The following is a 21,172-nucleotide window of genomic DNA, read 5'->3' as shown; positions in this document are numbered from 1 at the left end:
GAAGAGTTGGGGGAAAACTGTCTAATTTTACTTATTTACATATTTACTTTTAAATTCTTATTTTAGGACAAAATACAACAAGTCAGATGGGAACTGGAAGTTATTATAGCCAGAGCCAAAATTTTTATGGTCAGCATATGGCTGCAAATCCTAAACCAACCAACAAGTTTTTCCAGTGCAAATTCTGTGTGCGTTACTTCCGATCTAAAAACCTCCTCATAGAGCACACTCGCAAGGTTCATGGAACACAAGTTGGGGGAAGCTCGGTAGGGTCACACACTGCTGGATCCTTAAATTACAACATCATGATGCATGAGGGATTTGGCAAAGTTTTTTCTTGCCAGTTCTGCACCTACAAATCACCAAGGCACACAAGGATTATTAAGCACCAGAAAATGTATCACAAAAAAAATCTGAAGGACAGTTTAACTGCCTCTGCTGTATCTGAATTGACATCTGCCTCTGTGCCAGTGCAGGAACCCTGCAAGGAATTGCCTGAGGAGGTGGTAGAATGGAGTATTTTGGAGTCCATGGTCAAGCCTCTAACGAAGTCCAGAGGCAACTTTTGCTGTGAGTGGTGCAGTTACGAGACACCTCGAAGGGAGCGCTGGTGTGACCATATGATGAAGAAGCACCGCAGCATGGTGAAAATACTGTCATGTTTGAGACTGGAACAAGACAGAACTAGTGTGCCTGATATGCAGAGTAAGATAGCCCAGAATGCCTCCCCAAACTCTACTTATATCTCTATGAATATGACAGGATGTATGTTGAATGCTGATGTCTCAAACTTCAGAAGCTCTATGGGCAATTCTCTTATCAGGCCCAACTCTTCTATATCCTCTAAGTTTTATTCTGTGTCTTATCCTCAAATGAAGTCTAAATTACCTCACAACTTCGACATGGTCCATTTACCTGACAGATCCCACGATGGAGTTGCTGACATGACAAATTCCTCTGCTGACTTGGAAACAAGCAGTATGCTAAATGACTCCAGCTCAGACAAAGAGCTAAATGAAGTGGACAGTGAGAATGGCTTGAACTCAGTGGACAAACAGACTTCAGGAATATCTGCAAAGCAACTGATGGGATCTAATGGCAACAAGCTGTTGGAAACAAAAGGGATTCCCTTTAGAAGATATATGAACAGGTTCCAATGTCCTTTTTGCCCTTTCCTCACAATGCACCGCCGAAGCATCTCCCGTCACATTGAGAATATCCACCTATCTGGGAAGACAACTGTATACAAATGCAATGAGTGTCCTTTTACCTGTAAGAGTTTGTTAAAGCTTGGAGTTCATAGGCAGTGTCACACACGTACAACATCAGACTGGGACACTGTGAATTCTCAGGGTGAAAACATTGTCTCCTCTTTGAATGACAACATGATTTTTTCTGAAAGTGGAACTATAAATGGAAGAAAGTCAGCTGGGATGATGGAAACAGTGCAGCAGCAACAGCAGCAGTTGCCTCAACCCCATTTACAGCATCCTTATAAGTGCACAATGTGTAACTATTCTACCACTACTTTGAAAGGCCTCAGAGTTCATCAGCAGCATAAACACTCATTTTGTGACAACTTACCAAAATATGATGGACTGCCATCCAACATGCCTCAAGAGAGCGAGGCAGATGCTCTTACCTCTGTCAGCACAGTGAAGAAAAGTCAGACCTCAATTCTTGGTCTCTCATCTAAAAATAACTTTGTTGCTAAGGTCACTCGGAAGGTGTCAAATGACTGCCCTTTGGATCTCTCACCAGTGAAGAAAAGAACTAGAATTGATGAAATAGCAAGCAACCTGCAGAGCAAAATAAACCAAAACAAGCAGCAAGAAGATGCTGTGATTAATGTAGAGGATTATGAGGAAGAGGAAGAAGATGAGGTGGAGATAGAAGTAGAATTAGACAGAGAAGAAGAACAAACCAAACCAATGGTGGAGGTTTCTAGTTCTTATGCACCCCAGCAAATGTGGGGGAGAGAGACTAATGATTCCCAGAAGGATGCAAACTTCATAAACATGCATAATGATTATAATTCCACCAATGGAGCAGAGATCGAGCTCACTTTATCTGAAGATGAGGAAGATTATTTTTCTTCCATTAACATGAAAGATCAACAGAGCCCTAATACCTCTGTTCTGGGAAGCCAGCCAAATATGAATGACCCTCATCAGAACAACAAAAATGTGGAAATTAATGGTTCTGGCAGGCGTTACAATTGTAAACACTGTGATTTTAGCAACAAATCTGCCAGGAGCGTTAGCACCCACTACCAACGGATGCACCCCTACATAAAATTCAACTTTAGGTATATCTTGGATCCAAATGATCACAGTGCAGTATACAGATGTCTTGAGTGCTATATTGACTATATGAACTTTGAAGACCTGCAGCAACACTACGGAGAGCATCACCCTGAAGCTATGAATGTATTGAACTCCCATCACTCTGATCTGATCTACCACTGCCACTTCTGTTCTTACACTAGCCCAAATGTTAGAAGCCTGATGCCGCATTACCAAAGAATGCATCCAACAGTGAAAATTAACAATGCAATGATATTTTCAAGCTATGTTGTTGAGCAGCAAGAGGGGCTAAACACAGAGTCTCAGACACTGAGGAACATCTTAAATTCTGCTCCAAAAACTATGGCAACCTCCACCCCTGTGGCTCATGAGACTATTGTGCCAGCAAGTTTTAACAAAAGTGCCACAAAGACTTTTAGTCCTGAATATGAAAACCAGAAGGCACCTTCAGTCAGTTCTGTGATTGTTTATGACTGTGATGTGTGCTCATTTGCAAGCCCTAACATGCATTCAGTTCTAGTGCATTACCAGAAAAAACACCCTGAAGAAAAAGCATCATATTTCAGAATTCAGAAGACCATGCATATAGCATCTGTTGACAGGGGCTCTGCCCTGGCTCAAATGTCTTTTGAGATGGGAGTGTTTGTCTCCTCAAAACTGTCCAACTTGGCTTCTCAACCTCCCCCTCCCCCACCACTGCTCCCAGACCTTGCTCCTGAACTCTACTATTGCAAACACTGTTCATACAGCAACCGTTCAGTTGTGGGAGTGCTTGTTCACTACCAGAAAAGACATCCAGAAATAAAGGTCACTGCCAAGTACATCAGGCAGGCATCCCCTACTGCGGCAATGATGAAGGCTGGTGAGCTGCCACCTGGGATTCAGAAAATGCCAGTGTCAGTGCAGCAGTTAAGCCAGGGCAGCTCTGAAAGCTCTGCAAATACCCCTGAGAACGAAATGTTCTTCTGCCAGCACTGCAATTATGGAAACCAGACTGTGAAAGGGGTTCTCATTCATTATCAAAAAAAGCATCGTGATTTCAAAGCCAATGCAGATGTGATTAGGCAGCACACAGCCACCATTAGAAGTCTTTGTGATCGTAACCAGAAGAAATCATCTGGCAGCCTGCCTGCTCACACCTCCAGCACTGAACAGGATAAGACAAAGCTGAGAGCCCTCAAATGCAGGCAGTGCAGCTACACATCACCTTATTTCTATGCATTGAGGAAGCATATTAAGAAAGAACACCCAAATCTGAAGGTCACGGTCACGTCCATTCTGAGATGGGCATTTTTGGATGGCTTGATAGAAACTGGTTATCACTGTGAATGGTGTATTTATTCACATACAGAACCCAGTGGTTTGCTTGTGCATTATCAAAGGAGACATCCTGAACATTATGTTGACTATACATATATGGCAACTAAACTCTGGGTAGGTCTAGATCCTTCCCCTCCTACCCTAGTGATGCCAACAGAGGTAAAGACCTATAAATGCAGAGACTGCATTTTTGAAGCATCTTCCATTTGGGATATTACTAATCATTACCAGACTTTTCACCCTTGGACTATGAATGGGGATGAATCTGTACTGTTAGATATCATTAAGGAGAAAGATGCTGCTGAGAAAATTGGCACACGACTTGATGAAGTTAGGGCCAGGATTAATTCTGAAAACCAGGTACTATCACAGATGGAGCAGGATGTGGAGGACCCCAGCCTTTCCCAGGAAAAAACTATTCAGCTGACTTCTGCAAACCCTGCCATCTCCACTCCATATCAGTGTACAGTTTGCCAGTCTGAGTACAATAACTTGCATGGCCTCCTGACACATTATGGTAAAAAGCATCCTGGCATGAAAGTGAAAGCTGCTGACTTTGCACAGGACACAGACATTAATCCAGGGGCTGTGTACAAGTGCAGACATTGCCCATACATTAACACACGCATTCATGGTGTCCTCACACATTACCAGAAACGGCACCCATCAGTAAAAGTCACTGCTGAAGACTTTGTGCATGATGTGGAACAGTCGAATCACATTGCCCAGAATGACATAGAAGAGACTTGTAGGATTTTCAAGCAAGGCTATGGTGCTTATCGGTGCAAACTCTGCCCTTACACCCATGGCACACTGGAGAAGCTCAAAATTCACTATGAGAAATATCATGATCAACCTGAATTTGATGTTTTTGTTAAGTCACCACCAAAGGTGTCTGCCTCAGTGGAGCCAGACGTGGTAACTGAAATCAAGGCCTCCCCAGAAATTGCTGCTGATAATGTTGGAGAAATCTCTATCCCAGCACCTCATTTCTCCAGTTCTCACTTAGTGACTCACACAGTGTTCCGGTGTCAGCTCTGCAAATACTTCTGTTCTACACGAAAGGGGATAGCCAGGCACTACCGCATCAAACATAATAATGTTCGGGCACAACCAGAAGGCAAGAACAACCTTTTCAAGTGTGCTTTGTGTTCCTACACCAACCCTATCCGTAAAGGGCTTGCAGCACACTACCAGAAAAGACATGACATTGATGCTTACTACACTCATTGTTTAGCAGCCTCCAGGACAGTAAGTGACAAACCCAATAAAGTGATCATTCCATCCCCTCCCAAAGATGACACTCCTCAGTTAAGTGAGGAGCTGAGAAGAGCTGTGGAAAAGAAGAAGTGCTCACTTTGTTCCTTTCAATCTTTTAGCAAGAAGGGTATTGTGTCCCACTACATGAAGTGTCACCCTGGTGTTTTCCCTAAGAAGCAGCATGCAAGCAAGCTGGGGGGCTACTTCACTGCCGTGTATGCTGATGAAGATGACAAGTCAACTCCAGCTGAGGAAAGAAATAACTTTGAAAAGTTTGAGGTGGAGAGCAAGGCTCAGGAAACTGAGTGGCTTCCCTTCAGATGCATAAAATGTTTCAAGCTGTCCTTCAGCGCAGCAGAGTTGCTGTGCACTCATTATACTGATCACCACAGTAAGGATTTTAAGAGAGACTTTACCATACTGGGAAGTGGCACTCACTCTCATAATGCTGTCTACCAGTGCAAGCACTGTGATACTAAATTGCATAGCAGGGCAGAGCTGACCTCACACTTGAATAGTCACAATGAGGAATTCCAGAAGTGTGCCAAACGTCAGGAGAGGAGGAAACAGCTTTTGAACAAGCAGAAATATGCAGATGGTGCTTTTATGGATTTCAAACAAGCGAGGGTAAGGATTTGTGTGTCTGGTCTCCTTCTCTGCTTCCTCTCCCCAGGGTGAAAAACAACCCAAAAGCTGTTCTTCTATATGTCAAGAGTCTCCTTATTACTAATACCTACTTTCATGTTAACTTTAACAGCCAGATGAACTCAGGTTAATGAGTGACTCAGCATGTCAAAGGGCTCTATAAGTTGGTTACATATTCTACTTTAATTTCCTTAATTCTCCACCTATTCCTAGGCTCCATGGGAAGCTCTGCTCCCTCCAATTGTTTCCTTCAGGATTTTCCATATCTTTCTTCCTTCCTCCCACCCTTATGAATGGCTATCTGTATCTTTTGCAAGGTTGCTGTTTGTTTTCTCATAGATTTTTTAACAAATATCCCATTCTGCTGCTCATCCATGTACCTTGAAATAACACAACAATTTCCTTGTCAGTATATTTTCTGATAAAGAACCTGATGTTTAAGTGCATCTATCCAATAACTTCAAGCTTTGGGCAAGCTCCTGTGAACAGAAGACCAAATTCTGCTACTCTTTTCTGTACCCTTCTCCCCATCTGGAGTAACTACTTTCTGTAAAAAAACATACAATTGGATGGGGGGGGGGAACCATCAAAGAGTATGTCTTGTAAGTTAAAAATGAATGGTCTTATAGGGGACTACTATTATGCAGATACTCAAGGTTTTTTCTGTGCATGTCCTGTCCACCTATTTTGAGGGCTTTAATAGAAGTCAGTGCAAATCGAGGTTGAAGTTTTGCACAAGAGGATGTTGTAGTGGGTTGACCTTGTCTGGACAACAGGTGCCCACCAAGCCACTCTATCACTCCCACTCCTCATCAGGACATGGGGGAAGAAAATAAGATGGAAAAGAACTTGTGGGTCAAGATAAAGGCAGGTTAATAAAACAAAAGCAAAGGCTGCATGCAGAAGCAAAGGAAAACAAAAGATTTATTCTCTACTTCCCATCAGCAGGCAATGCCCAGCCACTTCTCGGGAAGCAGTGTTTCAGCACACATAGTGGTTGCTGCAGAAGGCAAAACATAATAACCAATGACCCCTCCCTCCCCCCCTTTCTCTTAGCTTTTATATCTGAGCGGATGTCATATGGTATGTAATATACCTTTGGTCAGTTTGGGCCAGCTGTCCTGGCTATATCTCCTCCCAAGATCTTGCCCACCCCCAGCCTACTGGTCTTTGGGGGTGAGGGGGGGAATGTTGGGGAGACAGCACTGATGCTGTGCCAGCACTGCTCAGCAGTAGCCAAAACACTGGTGTGTTCTTAACACCCTTCCAGCTACCAATGCAAAGCCCAGCACTGTGAGGGCTGCTATGGGGAAAGTTAACTCCGTGCCAGCCAGACCCAATACATGTGTACACTAAAGGCTATTTCCCTGGTCTGAGTATATTCCTAAAAGTGAGATATTCAAAGCATGTTTCAGTATTACATTAGTGTAACCGATTAATACTCATGTGCTTCAATAGGCTTTTGGACACTTGGAAAATGCTTCAAACCTTAAGGAGAGGAAAGTAGTAGGCTACAAATGTAAATTTTGTGTGGAAGTTCATCCAACGCTCCGAGCCATCTGTAATCATCTCCGTAAGCATGTCCAGTATGGGAATGTTTCTTCTGTGTCAGATACAGTAAAGGTGAGAATTCTGTGAACTGACAGCATTTTTTTGATTGATATTAAGGCCTAACTGAAAGCCCATAGAGGGGTCCCATGGAGACAAATGGGTTTTGGATTGAGCATTCTGAACAGTTAAGCATGACATTGTAATCTAATTCTTCATATTTCTGCAGCATATTTTGTTTCCTTTAAGATGTTTTGACTTTCTTCTGCTCTCCATCTTGGGCACAAAAACTATTTAATTCTCATTTCTTATTTGACACAAAGGAATTGATATCATAGATTACTGAAAGACTTGATTTATGAGCACGAGCTTCTCCCTCAGCTGTTCTGGGCTACTTTTCTGCTTTCTTAGACCATAAAGTGTGGAGGTTTTTTCTTTTTTTTTTTTTTCCAACCCATATGCAAAAGTGAAATTATAATGCTGCAAACACATATTCAAATAGCCAGCTGAGACAGGGGTCCAATTCAAGTGGTTAATTGTAAATGTACTGCTGTTTCCTCCCTTTGGAAGTGGAGACCACTTAGAATGTCTGAGGACAGACTGTGCAGGGGGAGTTCAGGTGCGGTAAGGTTGCAGGATCTGGTTATGCAGTTCTCCAAGCTGCAGTGAGAGAGTACTCAGCAAAATCTCATTATGCAGTCCTCAGAATGTGACCTAAAGCATGCCTATTTCATGACATCAACTGTGTGCTGTGTAAAGTTGCTGAGTCTGTCAGTCTAAACAGTTGTACCTAAAAGCTTCCCCTGACCTTCCTTTAGCTTATCCAATACTACTGACAGAATGGGGTGCTTCCCTTCTATCAAATGATTCCTGCTCTTTCTCTGCTTCTCAAGTAAAGTTTATGTGGGGTCAATACCATCTTTTGAGCAAGTAGATACTTGCTCAACAGCAGGGAACAAAAACTAAAGTACAAGATCAAAAAAACATGATATAAATATGCTTTACAGTTTCAATGCTGCTGCAAAATGTCTGCTATGCTAATTAACACTTAAGAAAGGGACTAAGAGACATGTAATTTGTTTTTTAATGTATATGCATATATATATATAATTTAAGACTGAACTCTATGCATAAAGTCATTAGTGGAGTATGGTAGGTATATCTTTAGAAAGTGAATGGAGTGGGAAACCTAGATGTTAAAATTAGTACATAAGAGACTGAGGGACAGAAGGGAGAGAATTGATGGTTTTGGGGGGGATATGTGCTTTTTAGCAGGAAGCTGAAGATTCTTCAAGAACAACTTTGGAGGGTTTTAAGGCAGCCAAAGACCCTGTGGAATTTACAGAAGCTGAATCTGGAGCATCCTTGGAAGATGAAACCAGGCCTGGGGGCTACCACTGCAGCCAGTGTGACCGGGTTTTGATGTCTATGCAGGGTCTGCGATCTCATGAGAGGAGTCACTTGGCTTTAGCTGTGTTTACCCGGGAAGACAAATACAGCTGCCAGTATTGCTCCTTTGTCTCTGCTTTCAGGCACAAGTAAGTTATGGTTTGTTTTCAACAGAAGCGAAGACTAGCATGACTATTTTTTACGTTGCTTGATGTTGAAGGAGAGCACACTCAATTTGATTTCAAGCCATGTTTTTCTCTTTTCTCAGGATTTAGGTATTTTCTATGCCCCAAAACTTTTTACCATTGCCTGTGACTATAAAAAGTCACATTTTTATATCTTCTCAAATTCGAGTTCTCTTTTTGTTGTGTGTAGGGGAAATACACACCAAATAAAAGATACCCACCACTTATGCAGTCCTGTCAAATACATGAAATTTAAAAATGCATAAAGAGGAAAAAGTATTTTCACTAGCCTTCCATGTAACTGCCTTATTTTTAAACAGTACCCTGACTTTTATTTGATTGAGGGAGATTTCATTACTAGTGTTGAACAGTTATCACAAATCAATCTTAGATTATTTATTTCTAATTTGTGTTATGCAATTTCAGTCTATGAACATAGTCTTGACATCAGTGTGGTACACTTGAGAAATCACCACTTATCTGATGTGACCCTTGAAAAATGCATGGTCATAATAAATAATCAAGTTCCTCATAACTTATTTCTTTGCCTACAACTAGGAAGTTTTAGAATTCTTTTAATCATACTTATTCATGGCTTGCCACAAAGAAATGAGATTTATTGAATTTTTTTTTTACTGGCATCCTAGATTGACAAACACATGTACATGTTTTCTGTAGCTTCTGGAGGGAGAAATGTCCCATCCCCCCATCCTGTGTCTGCCCACCTTCCCCTCAAAGAAGCGAGATCCAGGTGCATGTTTAATATAGGCATTGATAGCACTGTCGGCAACACCCTTAAATTGGGTAAAGTTGTTACTGTTCTTTAATTAAAAGTATGTGGGAAAGACAGCATGATATAAGAAATATTTATAAACCCTTGTGTTAGAAAAGCAGCACTTCTGTCAGTATCACAGCATGGTTCTTATGTGGATGAGCAACAGGGCATAGTCCAAGGTCTGGGCAGGCCTTGGCAATCTCTCATTAATATCCTGGATCTGAGCTGCTGGTAAGCAGTAAACCTCCCTGCACAGCAGGTCAGGTCAACATCTCCCCTGCAGAATGGAGTCTCCCACTACAATGACTCACCACTTCCTCCTGTTGTTGCTGCATGGTTCAGGTGCAGCCAGCTCTGATGATTCATTGGACAGAGCTCCCAGCCCTCATCTGCAACCAGATGCAGAACTATAGAATCTATTCTGTAGTTGCAGTTCTGCTGGCGAAGCAGGACCCATCCTCCCAGTGCCAGATATCACAAGCTTCCAGCCATCTTGGTAGTTTCCATTTCCCAACCTGATAAACACAGACACTGGCTGCTCCTCCTTCAGTACAATTTAGAGTCTGGGCTCTTGTCTCTGCAGGATCTCTGAGAAGATCCTGTTAATCTTTTTCCTCATTGTGTCTGATGCTGTGCAGATGTCTGACCTCCTGAAGCTCCTTTAACATGGTAACACAGCTCCTCAATCAGCGCACACCTCCTGGAGGCAAGTGAGAAGAATCAAACATTCCTTGTAGCCCCAGACATAGAATAGAATAGAATAGAATAGAATAGAATAGGAGTAAAATAGAATAGAGTAGAATAGAATAGACTAGAATAGACTAGACTAGACTAGACTAGAATAGAATAGAATAGAATATTTCACTTGGAAGGGACCTACGACAATCATCCAGTCCAACTGCCTGACCAATTCAGGGCTAACCAAAAGTTAAAGCATGCTGTTAAGGGCATTGTCCAAATGCCTATTAAACACTGACAGTCTTGGAGCATTGACCATATCTTCAGGAAGCCCGTTCTAGGGTTTGACCACCCACTCGGTAAAGAAGTGTTTCCTAATGTATATCTGAACCTCCTTGGCACAGTTTTGAACCATTCCCATGCATCCTATCACTGGATTCCAGGGAGAAGAGCTCAGCACCTCCCTCTCCACTTCCCCTCCTCAGGAAGCTGTAAAGAGCCATGAGGTCACCCCTCAGCCTCCTTTTCTCCAAACTAGACAAACCCAGAGTTCTCAGTCACTCCTCACAGGACATGCCTTCCAGCCCTTTCACCAGCTTGGTTGCCTTCCTCTGGGGGCAATTCAAGGATCTTCACATTCTTCTGAAATTATGGGGCCCAGAACTGCACACAGTATTCAAAGTGAGGCCATGCCAATGCTGAATACAGTGGGATCATCACCTCTTTCAATCAGCTGTTTCTGCTGTGTTTGATGCCCCCCAGGATGTGATTTGCCCTCTTGGCTGCCAGGGCTCACTGCTGACTCATACCGAGCCTGCTGCCGACCAGCATCCCCAGATCCCTTTCTGCAGGGCTGCTCTTACAATCAGTGGAGACCTCTCCAAACTCTCCAGACCTTTGGTAGATGATTGAGGTGGATCCTGCTATAACATCCACTGCCTCCTTCAGTACTCTGGGATGAATCTCATCAGGCCCCACAGACTTAGGAACATTCGACCGATACAGCTGGTTCCTCACAATTTAAGTGTCCACAAATGGAAAGTCACTGTTCCCACACTTGTGGTCCTCTGACCAGAGAGTTGTGGTCAACAACTCAATGTTCGGATGGAGATCAGTAACAAGTGGTGTCCCTCAGGGCTCTGTCTTGGGACTGGTGCTCTTTAATATCTTTATTGATGACATAGACAGTGGGATTGAGTACATCTGCAGCAAGTTTGCAGATGGCATGAAGCTGAGTGGTGCAGTTGACACACCTGAAGCACAGGATGCCATCCAGAGGGACCTGGACAAGCTCAAGAAGTGGGCCCATGAGAACCTCATGAGGTTCAACAAGTCCAAGTGCAAGATGCTGCAACTGGATTGGGGCAATCCCATACATGAGTACAGACTTGGAGAAGAACTAATTGAGAGCAGCCCTGTGGAGAAGGACTTGGGACCCCAGCACAAGAAGGATGTTGACCTGTTGGAGCAAGTGCAGAGGAGGCCACCAAGATGTTTAGAGGGCTTCAGCACTTCTGCTATGAGGAAAGGCTGACAGCTGGGGTTGTTCGGCCTGGAGAAGACTCTGGGGAGACCATACTGCAGCCTTTCAGTACTTAAAGGGAGCTTATACAAGGAGGTAGAGGGACTTTTTACATGGTCAGATAATGATAGGACAAGGGGTAATGGTTTTAAACTAATGTCTCAGTTTGAAGAGACTGGAATGTTTGCTAAAGAGGATGAGTTATGAGACAGACCAAACTCCTCTCTCTCAGCAATTGTAAATTCAAAAATTAAGGGGCTTTAATGGAGGAAGTGTGGGAAAAAAAAGAAGAAATAACAACCCTTTATTAAAAGATATATGTATGTTGACAAGAACAGTAACAGAACATAAAAACAATTAAACAATAGTCCTGTACCCAGAAGTTCCCTTCAAACAAAAGAAAAAGTCTGTCTTCTAGTGCAGTTCTAATCATGGTTGGCAGGGGGTGCTGTTGGGCTCTGGCAGTCACCGCGTGGGAAGGGGGTCTGAGAGGGTGGTCTCGGATCGCAGGAGAAGCCGAAAAGAAAAACAGAGACCCTTCCCCCAATGGAAGAAGGGCAGGAGGAAAAGCAGTCCACCCCCCACGGGACTCACTGTTTTTCTCAGATGATGGTGTTTCAAGGCTCCTCCTTTTCTCCCAGTGAGCACAGAGACTCTCCGATGAAAACGCAGCAGGTCCAGGCTGGAGACAAAAGACAGTTCGCAGGCAAGTTGTGGCTAGCAGTCAGTGTTGACCAGGATGAGAAGCCAGAAAGACAGACCTCCAGGCCTTCTCTCCAAATGCCCGCCCGCTGAGAGAGAGAACTCAGCTGTCTGACCTCTCCCCTTCTGAGAAGAGCCCAGCCACCCCCTCCCAAAACTCCTCCCTTTTCCCCCAGCCTCTGATGGGTCCATCTGTTAGGAATGCAGTCTGGCCAGCTAGTTCTTTTGTAAGGCTAATTGATTCCCTTCCCCCTTTCCATTAAAACTCCATCTTTCCTACAGTGGGGGGCAGGGGGAAGAAAAAATTCTCCTGGATTTCTAACCTATAACAACTAAAAGGAGAGATTTAGATTAGATATTAGGAAGAAATTCTTTACTGTGAGGGTGGTGAGGCACTGGCAGAGGTTGTGCAGAGAAGTTGCGGATGCCCTATCCCTGGAAGCATTCAAGGCTGCGTTGAATGGGTCTTTGATCAGGGTGGCATCTCAGCCCATGGTGGAGGGGTTGGAACTAGATTTTTAATGTCCCTTCCAACCCATTCTATGATTCTATGACTAGGGAAGTGATTGTCCCCCTCTATTTGGCACTGGTGAGGCCACACCTCGAATCCTGTGTCCAGTTCTGGGCCCCTCACTCCAAGAAGGACATTGAAGTGCTGAAGTGCATCCAAAGAAGGGTGACGAGACTGATGAAGTGTCTAGAGCACAAGTCTGATGAAGACCGACTGAGGGAGCTGGGGGGCCTCAGCCTGGAGAAAAAGAGGCTCAGGGGCGGACTTGCTCTCTACAACTACCTGAAAAGAGGTTGTAGTGAGGCGGGGGTTGGTCTCCTCTCTGTAGTAACAAACAATAGGACAAGAGGAAACGGCCTTAAGTTGTGCCAGCAGAGGTTCAGGTTGGATATTAGGAAAAATTTCTACCCAGAAAGGATTGTCAAGCACTGGCACAGGCTGCCCAGGGTAGTGGTGTAGTCCCCATCCCTGGAGGGATTTAAAAGTCATATAGATGTAGCACTTGGGGACATGGGTTAGTGGTGGATTTGCAGTTTTAGTTTAATGGTTGGACTCGATTATTTTAGAGGTCTTTTCTGACCTAAATGATTTTATGATTCTATGATTTTCCTTAGACCTCCTTTTGCTGTTAATGTTCTTAAAAAAACCTTTCTTTTTTGTCTGGCACTACACTGTCCAGTTTCAACTCTGGTTGAGCTTTGGCTTTTGGTGCCTTCTCCCTGCATAGACAAACCACGGATCCATAATATTCCTGCGAAACCTGACCTTGCTTCCAGAGATCATAGCACTTGTTTTTCCTGTTGAGTTTCATGAGTTCCCTGTTCAGCCAAGCTGGTCTTCTGCCCCACTTGCTTGACTTCTGACACAATTGGATTGCCTGCTCCTGTGCTTTTAAAAGGTGCTGCTTAAAAACTGACAGGCTCTCATGGACCCCCAAGCCCTCAAAAGCAGATCCTCAGGGGACACGGCTAAGTTGCTCCCTGAAAAACTTAAAGTTTGCACTCTCGAAATCCAGAGTAGCAACTCTTCTGACATTTTTTCTCATTACACTGAAAATTTTAACCATTTTGTGATCATTGAGGCCAAGACAACCACCTACCATCACATCCCTCATAAGTCCTTCTCTATTAGAATCATAGAATCATTTAGGTTGGAAAAGACCTCCAAGATCATCAAGTCCAACCTTTGATTGATCCCCACCTTGTCAACTAGACCAGAGCACTGAGTGCCACATCCAGTTGTTCCTTGGACACCTCCAGGGATGGTGATTCCACCACCTCCCTGGGCAGCCCCTTCCAATGCTGGACAATCCTTTCTGGGAAGAAATTCTTCCTACAGTCAGGCTGACAGGCCTGTAGTTCCCTGGATCCTCCTTCCGGCCCTTTTTGTGGATGGGCGTCACACTGGTTTCCTAATATCCAACCTAAACCCCTCCGACACAGCTTCATGCCTTCCCTCAGGTTCTGTCACTGGTCACCACAGAGAAGAGATCAGTGCCTGCTCCTCCACTGCCCCTCACAAGGAAGTTGTAGACTGCAATGAGGTCTCCCCTTAGTCTCCTCTTCTCTAGACTGAACAAATCAAGTGACCTCAGCTGCTCCTCATACGGACTGCCAGGTCCCTTTCTGCAGCTGCTCTCCAGCCTCTCGTTCCCTTAGTTGTTCCTCTCGTACATCCAGGGTTTTCCTGTTCCAGGTGCAGAATCTGGCACTTGTCTTTGTTAAACTTCATACAGTTGGTGATTTCCAGCCCTCTCATTTGTCAAGGTCTTTCTGCAGGGCCTTTGAGGGAGTCAACATTTCAGATATGCTTCTAAAACTCCAGTACTCCCTGGAGGAGCATGAATGTTCCCAGTAGCATTGCCACCCTCAGGCAATACCATGCTAACTCTTGGTTTACCTTCAGCTCTCCTGATGGTATCCCCTTCACCCATCACCTCTAGTTTAAAGTCCTCTCAACCTGTCCTGCCAGCTTATGAGCAAAGAAGCATTTTCCCCATTGGGGTAGGTGGATCCCGTCAGGACCCAGCATACCTTGTGTCTTGCAGACTCTCCCATGGTTATAAAAAACAAAGTTCTGGTGGAGGCACCAGTCCTGGAGCCAGATATTGATGTTTTGAGCATGCCTGTTTCTTCCATTGATTATCCCCATTACTGGGAGAATTGAGGAAAACATTACCTCTGCTCCTGAATCTTTCAGCATTCTTCCCAGGGCCCTGAAATCTCTTTTGATTGACCTTGGCCTTCTTGTTGCAATGTCATTAGTACCCATGTGAAAGAGAAGGAAGTAGGTAAGAGTCTGAAGGCTGTACTGAGCTCATCAGTTGTCTGGTTACATCCCTGATCTGGACCCCAGGGAGGCAGCAAACTTCCCTGAAAAGATGATCCAGTCTGTAAATGGGTGCCTCCATTCTGCTCAGGAGAGAGTTACCAATGACCATAACTCACCGTTGCTTCTTCTCAACACGAGTCGAGTGCATTAAGCAGGTCTTGCTGGGAGGGATTTTCTTGGCTCAGACTCTGCCAGTGTGAGACTAAAGATCATGTGAGACCCTCTATAGTGTGAGGGCCTGGAGTAGATTCCATTTGATCTAGATCTTGCTATTCAGTAGAATAAAAACCAGGACAATTTAGATCAATTAATAGGAAATAAAGTATGCCTGGAACTATTTGGATGGTGATTTTGGGGGGATGATAAATAAACCAACCCTCTCCAAACTTTTCCATGTCTTCTTGTTGTTTTGCTGCTGTGTATAAACAGGCTCAGACTATTCTTATATCACAAAGCGTTAATTAAGATGAGGTTGTATTGGAAATGTCTCCATTCTGATCTGAAGCCATGGTGATGAGTGATGAATTCTTCCCCCCTTCAATGTCAGACTTCTCGTTGCTGATTTCCCCTGCAGAAAGATAGCATCTGATCTTTTTCACCCCTTCTTCTGTTGTTGAGCTTCATTCAGGATCTCCCAGTGCATTACATCTGAAATTCTGCCACCTCTTACCCCTAAAAGTCATTGGCTATAGACAGCTTGCTGGTACCTTCCCCCCAGAGTAGGTTGTCTAATCTGCTTTTGCTGCTGTAACCAAATGAAGATTTCTTCAGTGGAGCTAGAAAAATATTTTCCTTACCTTAGGAGGAGAAAAGGGAGCATATTTTCATAAAAACACTGCACAGAAAAATCCTGTACTAATATTTTTATTGTTCAGTTTGGGGTTTTTCTTGGGTTTTTTTGTTTTTTTCCTCAAATAGCCTTTATCCTATAAGTAACTCTCCTGTTAGTCTGGATTTGGTATAATTTAATTGATAGTAATTTTGCCCTATTGAGTTTAAGTGGCTTGCATTCTGTGTGATAAAATTGATCACAGATCTCTTTCTTTCTCAGATAAGATTTTGCTTTGTTCTATAATCAGACCTGTTGGATATAAAGAACCAGCATGAGAAAGATAGCTGAGCCTGGCCTGCTCTAATTTAAAATTTATTTTTGTTACTAGGTTTTTTGCATCTGAAGGAATAGCTAAAATGATTTGCTATTTTGTTTCTTTTTTTTGTCTGTCTTTTGATCAGTCTGGATCGCCATATGCAAACTCACCATGGACACCATAAGCCATTCCGTTGCAAGCTTTGTCCATTCAAGTCCTCTTACAATAGCCGCTTGAAAACCCATATATTTAAAGCGCATGCTGGTAAGTCAATCAGTTTCTTCCTCGCACTCTCTTGATTCCTTTCTCTTGCTGTCAGGCACATATACTTGCTCTTGTGTGCTCCCTCTTGCTCAACCTCACACACAGTCATGCTCATTCTCTCTCTCTTCCTTGTGAGCAGTCACATGTGCTCTCCACATTCTCTGCATGATCACAAGCTCTTCTTGTGCAGTCATGTCTTCTTTCACTTTTGCGTGCCCCCTCTCAATGAAACTGTGTGCAATCACACTCTCCCACTTTCCCTCTCTTCCTCAGATGCAGTCATGCTTCTCCCTCTCTGTCTAGGTTGCGATCTCCCTCTCTCACACATGGTTGTGTGTGCTGTCTGTCATGTTATCCTTCTCTCTTGTTTGCTCACTCTCATGATTGTGCTTGCTCTCTTCATGTGTGGCTGCACTCTCATGAGCTGCTTCTTGCTTGCTTCCTCTCACTCTCACAGTCATATGCTTCTTGTTGCTCAACCTTGTGCATGGTTGTGCTCACTATCCCTGTTGCCGTGGTATTTTGGTGCTGAAAAAATCTCCAGAGCAGTTAATTAGGGGTGAGATAAGAAAGGGTTTATTTGCCAAGGCTAAGATGTTACAAGACGCGCGCCCAGGCCGTGCCTGAGAGGTTACATTTTATAACACCATCCATCCAATCCCAGATGTGTCCACCCTGTGGCCTTTACTCTGGTCCGCCCCGGGTCCATCCCCTTAAAATGGGTCTGGGGTGTATTTCGGGACCCCCTGTTCATCCCATCTTCACCATCATCAGAGCACAAAGGGTACATAGTAACCCAGTTTTTGACCGTGTTCTGTGGTTTAGGCCCTGATATGCTGTTCTGCCAACAATCTAGGCCTTGCCTTGACAAAAGACTAAACATTTCTATTGGATTTGGGGCTATGAGTGATATAGGGAGCATAGAATGGGGTAAGAGGGTTAAGGAATGTATAAACAAGGGTGCTAGAGAGAGGGAAAGGGACAAGGGACAAAAAGGGGGGGGGAGGTTGCTGCTTTTAAAATCTACTTCCACTACTTATAAAACTTACAAGTCTTACAAATATTAGAAAAATAAAAAACATTAGGGGCTTAAGGCATCATCCCTCTCTAGGTTGTGCATGCTGTTTCTCTCTTGGACGTGATGGCACATGCTCTCCCTAACTCGATCTCAATCTCTTTATGTCTGTGGCTCACAGATCATTGTCTGCTCTCCCTTACCCACAGTCATGTTTGCTCTCCATCTCTGGGTTATGGTCTCCCTGTATCTCGTGTGTGGCTGTGAATGCTCCCTTGCTCGCTCTCTCTCTCTTTGTAGCACTCTCTCAGGGGACAGACTCATTCTCCCTCTCTGTTGCTCCCTCATGCACTCTCTTGTACCAGATCACCTGCTTTACATTTCTCTCCAAGTCAGGCTAGGTTTCTCTTGCTTGTGGTTTCTCCCTCTCATGTGCTCCCTCCAGTGGTCATATATTTGCTGTTGCTACCTTTCCCTTAGCATAGCTTCTAACAAGGGTCTGTTCCATGATCTTCCCAGGCACAGAGGTGAGGCTGACAGGTCAGTAGTTCCCAGGGTCCTCCTTTCGACCCTTTTTAAAGATGGGGACAATGTTTCCCTTTTTCCAGTCACCTGGGATTTCATCTGACTGCCAGGACTTTTCAAGTATCATGGAGAGTGGCCTGGCAACTGCATCGGCCAAATTCCCTCAGGACTCTGGGATGCATCTCATCAGGTCCCATAGACTTATGTACATTCAGGTTGCTCAGGTGGTCATGAACCTGATCTTCACTTAGAGTGGGAAGCAGTCTGCTCCCCAGCCCCCATCTTGCAGTCCATCCACTCAAGAGGTGTGGGAAGAGATGTTGCCATTGAAGACTGTGGTAAAAAAGTTAAGTACCTCAGCCTTCTCCTTGTCCATAGTTACCAGTTTGCGAGCCTTGTTTAGCAGAGCAGGTACACCTTCTTTCACCTTCCTTTTCTGGCTAACACACCTGTAGAAGCCCTTCCTGTTATTCTTTGCATCCCTTGCCAAGTTCAGCTTCACCTTGGCCTTCCTGACTCTATCATTACACAACCAGGCAGCATCCCCATACTCTTCCCAGGTCATCTGTCCCTGCTTCCACTGCCTGTGCATTTCTTTCTTGCCATTTAGTTTGACAAGCAGATCTTGACTCAGCCATGCTGGGCTGTTGTCTTCTTTTCCTGACTTCTTACACCTGGGGATCACTAGCCTTTGTGCTCTATGGAAGACTTCCCTAAGGATCTGCCAGCTCTGTTCTGTTCCCTTGTCCCCGAGGGCAGTCTCCCAGGGGATCCCACTGACTATCTCCCTGAAGAGCTGGAAGTTTGCTTTTCTAAAGTCCAGGGTCCTGACTTTACTCTTCACCTGACCCATATCCCTCAGGACTGCGAACTCCGTCAATTCATGATCACTGCAGCCCAGGCTGCCTCCAATCTTGATGTCCCCAATTAGCTCACTGACGTTGGTGACAATCAGATCCAGTATTGTGTTCCCTCTGGTAGGGCTATTACCTGGCTCAAGAAGTTGTCCTCCATGCATTCCAGGAGTCTCCTGGATTGCCTACATGTCACTGCGCTACTTTCCCAGCAGATGTGGGGGTGGTTGAAGTCCCCTGATGCTGCAGTGTACTCAGAACACCTCAGCACAATATTCTGAGGGCCCTTAATAGCCCCTGTCCCTGTAACCTGAGTGTGTTGTCCCACAGCTCGTCATGGGCAAGCCTGATATTATATATTATTATGCTCAAGCTCTCCCTTGAAAGAAATTGCACTGTTGCTCTTTGGGTCAAATGTTCCCTCTTTCTTGGTCATAAGCTTTGACTCTCAGTCTCTGGGTCACATTCTTTGGGACCTGTGCAATCTCTTGCTCTTTGGGTCCCTCTCCCCCCTCTCTATCTGTCTGTCTCATATTCTTGGCTAACCTCTCTCTCATTCCCACTTCACCTCTCTTACCCCCCCCCCCCCCCCCCCCCCCGTGGGCTGCCCTCTCTCTATGGGTCGATTTCTCTCTCACATAGGGCATCTTTCTCTCTACACTGGCACCCCTCCTGAGGCACCACTCTCTGGGTTGTCTCCTCTTGCACCTGCACTCTTTCTTTCTCTGGGCCCATATCACCCCCTCTTCCACTGCCTGCCCCACTCTCACCCTCCCTTACTCACCCCCTCCCCTTCTCCCCCCATTCCTCTTTCTGTCTCTGCTACCCAAGTTCTCCCTCCCTCTGCTTCTTTACGTGTGTCTCTCTCTGTGGGTCACCCTCTCTTTGCATCGCTGCCCACCTCCTTTGGGTTGCCCTCTCACTCTTTCTCTCTGGGTCAACCTCTCTTGGGTTCTCTGGGTTCAGGTCCTCAGGTTGGCCTTTATCTGTATTTACCTCTTGTTCACCTCCTCCCCCCCATCTGGGTATCTCTTCTTCTGTAGCACCTAGTCTCTCTCCTTTCGTGTTGCCACCTCTCTCTCCCTTTGGTTCCCATTCCCTTTTTGGCTTGCCTTCCCTTTTCCCTCGTCCTCCATGCCCCCACTCCCACTTGGCTGACCTCTCTTGCCCTCATTTAATCTCTCTTCCTCTTCCTCTCTGTGGGTTACCCTCTCTCCATAAGTTGCCATACCTCTCATTTGGGTCATCCTCTCGCTCTTGAGAGGGTCGACCTCTCTGGTGCACTCTTTGTGTGTCTCGGATGTTGTCTTGGATGCCCTGTTTCTCTCTCTGGGTCTCATTCTAGGTCCACTTGCCCCTCTCTTTCTCTCTGGGTTGATCTCTGCCTGTCTGTCTTTCTTGGTTGCCCCATCCACCCCCTGAACACCACCGCCTGTGTTGTGTGCACTCTCCCTCCCTTTGGTTCACTCCCCCCCTCAATTCCTCTTCCTCTTTCTCATTGCCAGTCGTCCCCTATCCCTCTCTCTCAGTCACACAAGTTGTCTCTTCCTTGTGAGTTGCTCTCTTTTTCTGGGTTGAGCTGCCCCTCTTTCTGGGCCCCGCACACTCATTCTCTCTTTTAATTTCCCCCATGTACGGCGGTTACTTGCTCTGGGAAACAGTTTATTTTCCCCTCTCGCTCCAGATCGATCTCTCTCTCTCTGGGCTACGCCCGCTCTCTTGCTGGACCATACCTGCCATCTCTCTCTCTCTGGGTCAAGCTCTCACTTGCTCTGAGTCATGGGTGGGCCCCCCCTCCAGCTCACATGCTCTCCCTCCCTCTCTCTGGCTCTTACTCTCTCTAGGTCACACTACCGCTCCCTGAGTTACACACACACCCTGACTCATGCTCTTTCTCTATGGGCCATTCTTTGTCAGTCAAACACACTCTCTCTCTCTGGGTCATGCCCCTTCCCTCCCCATCATGCTGTCTTCCCCACCATGCTCTCTGTGGGTGATGCTTTTGGTCCCATTCTCTTGTCTCGGTCACTTCCTCTCTGAGTCATGTTCTATGTCTGCCTGGGTCACACACCCCCTCTTTCTTGCTCTTGTCCACGCTCTCTCTCACTGGGTCTCTCTCTGTCTCATACTTTGTGTCTGCCTCTGGGTCACACGTGCTTTATATTTTTTTTTGTGTTGTGCTCAATCCAGTTCACGCTCACTCTCTGGGCCGTGCTTATGTTCTCTTTGGGTCATGCTTGCTTTCTGTCTGTCT

The 21,172-nt window shown here is 45.1% G+C and overlaps 1 protein-coding gene across 3 annotated transcripts in view; it reads left to right on the top strand.

The window, feature by feature from the left end:
• The window catches only part of LOC135404385 (zinc finger protein 462-like), a 117,806-nt gene that overhangs the window by 17,535 nt on the left and 79,099 nt on the right, over positions 1–21,172 (top strand). For 2 of the 3 annotated variants that reach the window (XM_064639110.1, XM_064639109.1), the window contains exons 3-6: positions 67–5,513; positions 6,990–7,154; positions 8,352–8,617; positions 16,406–16,524. In XM_064639110.1, the coding sequence (XP_064495180.1) occupies positions 67–5,513; positions 6,990–7,154; positions 8,352–8,617; positions 16,406–16,524 (5,997 nt within the window). The remainder of the gene's footprint in view (positions 1–66; positions 5,514–6,989; positions 7,155–8,351; positions 8,618–16,405; positions 16,525–21,172) is intronic. The other variant, XM_064639111.1, reaches the window with a different exon arrangement.

This window comes from Pseudopipra pipra, chromosome W (assembly GCF_036250125.1).
Source record: "Pseudopipra pipra isolate bDixPip1 chromosome W, bDixPip1.hap1, whole genome shotgun sequence".
NCBI classification, from domain to species: Eukaryota; Metazoa; Chordata; class Aves; order Passeriformes; family Pipridae; genus Pseudopipra; species Pseudopipra pipra.
Note: the sequence above shows the minus strand (reverse complement) of the source record. Positions and strands in the feature narration are given on the sequence as shown.